Here is a 3,557-nt window from a genome sequence, read left to right on the forward strand (position 1 = left end):
GTAGACTGTCTCTCCATACTACACAGACTTGTATTATCTCTGTACAGTAGACTGTCTCTCCATACTACACAGACTTGTATTATCTCTGTACAGTAGACTGTCTCTCCATACTACACAGACTTGTATTATCTCTGTACAGTAGACTGTCTCTCCATATGACACAGACTTGTATTATCTCTGTACAGTAGACTGTCTCTCCATACTACACAGACTTGTATTATCTCTGTACAGTAGACTGTCTCTCCATATGACACAGACTTGTATTATCTCTGTACAGTAGACTGTCTCTCCATACTACACAGACTTGTATTATCTCTGTACAGTAGACTGTCTCTCCATACTACACAGACTTGTATTATCTCTGTACAGTAGACTGTCTCTCCATACTACACAGACTTGTATTATCTCTGTACAGTAGACTGTCTCTCCATACTACACAGACTTGTATTATCTCTGTACAGTAGACTGTCTCTCCATATGACACAGACTTGTATTATCTCTGTACAGTAGACTGTCTCTCCATACTACACAGACTTGTATTATCTCTGTACAGTAGACTGTCTCTCCATACTACACAGACTTGTATTATCTCTGTACAGTAGACTGTCTCTCCATACTACACAGACTTGTATTATCTCTGTACAGTAGACTGTCTCTCCATACTACACAGACTTGTATTATCTCTGTACAGTAGACTGTCTCTCCATATGACACAGACTTGTATTATCTCTGTACAGTAGACTGTCTCTCCATACTACACAGACTTGTATTATCTCTGTACAGTAGACTGTCTCTCCATATGACACAGACTTGTATTATCTCTGTACAGTAGACTGTCTCTCCATATGACACAGACTTGTATTATCTCTGTACAGTAGACTGTCTCTCCATACTACACAGACTTGTATTATCTCTGTACAGTAGACTGTCTCTCCATACTACACAGACTTGTATTATCTCTGTACAGTAGACTGTCTCTCCATACTACACAGACTTGTATTATCTCTGTACAGTAGACTGCCTCTCCATACTACACAGACTTGTATTATCTCTGTACAGTAGACTGTCTCTTCTTACTACACAGACTTGTGTTATCTCTGTACAGTAGACTGTCTCTCCATACTACACAGACTTGTATTATCTCTGTATAGTAGACTGTCTCTCCATACTACACAGACTTGTATTATCTGCTGTCAGCTCCACTGTAATAACTGGGGCAGAATTTCAATAACACACACAACCTGTAGACAGGTGGGGCGCTGTTTTTAGACTTAGGCAACCATGTTTTAGTGGTCCTGTCAATATCAAATCCCTTTAAGACAGCTGATTTTAGGTTCCTGGCTTTTACAATACATGTCCTTATCTTTAATATATGAATCTGACGTCAGTGATCCCAAGTTAAACCATGAAGGAAGACTCTGCTGATCTCATCTGTACAATCTGTATCCTGCCTGCCATAGCTATATACTACTGCAAATTAAATACACTACTAGGTGTTGTTGTTACCTACAATCACCACTAGAGGGAGACGTCTGTTCCCATGATCCCAGTAGCTACACATGATGATGGGTGACCAGTGACTACAGTAGAGCGGAGTAGTAGTGCTACCCCCTGTCATGTGCAGTGCTCAGAGATAGTTACAATGTATCCATCCTATTGCCATTGCATACAATGTTCCCCAGGCTCTCTCAGCAGTTGTCTCGCTTCCATTTACACAGATGCCTTGTACTATATTGAGGAGGGGTCCCACCTGCTGTCAGCCATCTTCTGCAAGATTAAATGACATCTTTATTGATCGACCTCCCTCCAGCTAAATGTAAAAGTGACAAGTGACCTCCCTGGAAGGAACCTGTCCGCTCCTGTGAGCAAGGGGTTAAATTCTGGAGCAGTCAGGATGTGACAGCTCCACCCCCCTCCCATCCCCCAGACCTTTTCTCTTCTCCTACCTTTGCTTGTGAACCCAAAGACTGACCTGAGAGCAGTTATTCCTGGAGACTGTCCCTTAAAGGAGCCTGATCCTGGATCCAGGACACATCTGACACCACTATATTGACTACTGTGACATTGCTGTAGCTCACACCTGACTCCCCCACTTTATATATTGGGGTGACTGCCTCTTCTATATCATATCTGGTTAGTGCACCTTTAAGGACCCTTCCCCAGGTCCCAGCATACTGTAGGTCTCAGCAGCACTGCCTCAGCTCTGCTATTCCTGTTCCATGCCTTGTACTATGAGCTTCCCCCTATACCCCCTCTGTGTTGTTCTGCTTTCTATTCCCATCCTGGGGGCTACTCCTTAAAGGACCCCATCTTCAGTGCCTGGCAGGGGGCAGAGCTGCTGTGCTGTCAGTGACAGCCTGAGAGCTGAGAGACTGCTGCTGCTGACGTCTGTGCTGTCACTGCTGACCCCATCCCACAAGTCCAGAGTGCAGGCTGCTGTGCTGCAGGGACCTCTCCCCCCCCTCTTGGGGTCCCAGTATTTGGTGGCTGTCACCCTGTGCAGCTCTGCCTGCCCTCCCCTTTTAGAGCAGACAGCCTTATATGGCCGGGGCTGGCTGTGCCTGAGCCTCCTGAGGGTGGTGCTGAAAGGACAGCTCCAGAGAGCCAGCACCACCACAGGACCTCCATGGACCTCTGCTGCAGCAGCCATGACCTGGGGGGCCACAGACCCTCACCTGCACGAAGCCCCTAAGACCCCCACAGCTGCACCATGAAGAGGCAAAACGTCAGGACCTTGGCTCTGATCATCTGCACCTTCACCTACCTCCTGGTGGGAGCTGCTGTCTTTGATGTCCTGGAGTCAGATGAGGAGACCACAGAGAAGAAGAAGCTGGAGGACAAGAAGAATGAGCTACTGGGCAAGTATAACCTGAGCAAGGACAACTACAAGGAGCTGGAGCTGGTGGTCCTCAAACTTAAACCTCACAAGGCTGGAGTGCAGTGGACCTTCGCCGGATCCTTCTACTTCGCCATCACTGTGATCACCACCATAGGTAGGACAAGCTGTGTGTGTGCGGGCGGCAGGCTGTAGTCGGGGGGTCGGGGGTTACCAGAGAGGGAAGGGAGGGCTGGCAACGGAAGGGTTAAAGATTGCTCTGAAAAGCTCCAGCAACGAAGTTATAATGTATCTAAACTTATAGTGTATCTAAGTTATATGTATCTAAACTTATAGTGTATCTAAGTTATATGTATCTAAACGTATAGTGTATCTAATTTATATGTATCTAAACTTATAGTGTATCTAAGTTATATGTATCTAAACTTATAGTGTATCTAAGTTATATGTATCTAAACTTATAGTGTATCTAAGTTATATGTATCTAAACTTACAGTGTATCTAAGTTATATGTCTCAAAATGTATAGTGTATCTAAGCTATAATGTATCTAAACTTATAGTGTATCTAAGTTATATGTATCTAAACTTATAGTGTATCTAAGTTATATGTATCCAAAGTCCCAGAAATGTCTGTGAGGCTGGAAAATCTGAGAACTGTATCTAAGTACATGGATGGATGGGGAATGGGGAATGGATAGATAGATAGATAGATAGATAGAT

General features: G+C 44.4%; 1 protein-coding gene across 1 annotated transcript in view; it reads left to right on the forward strand.

Moving 5' to 3' along the window:
* The first annotated feature begins 2,608 nt into the window (after positions 1-2,608).
* The window catches only part of KCNK3 (potassium two pore domain channel subfamily K member 3), a 62,263-nt gene continuing 61,314 nt past the window's right edge, over positions 2,609-3,557 (forward strand). Inside the window, exon 1 of the mRNA XM_075269347.1 lies at positions 2,609-2,993. Coding sequence (XP_075125448.1) covers positions 2,711-2,993 — 283 coding nt within the window. The 5' untranslated portion in view covers positions 2,609-2,710. The remainder of the gene's footprint in view (positions 2,994-3,557) is intronic.

This window comes from Leptodactylus fuscus, chromosome 3 (genome assembly GCF_031893055.1).
Source record: "Leptodactylus fuscus isolate aLepFus1 chromosome 3, aLepFus1.hap2, whole genome shotgun sequence".
NCBI lineage: Eukaryota > Metazoa > Chordata > Amphibia > Anura > Leptodactylidae > Leptodactylus > Leptodactylus fuscus.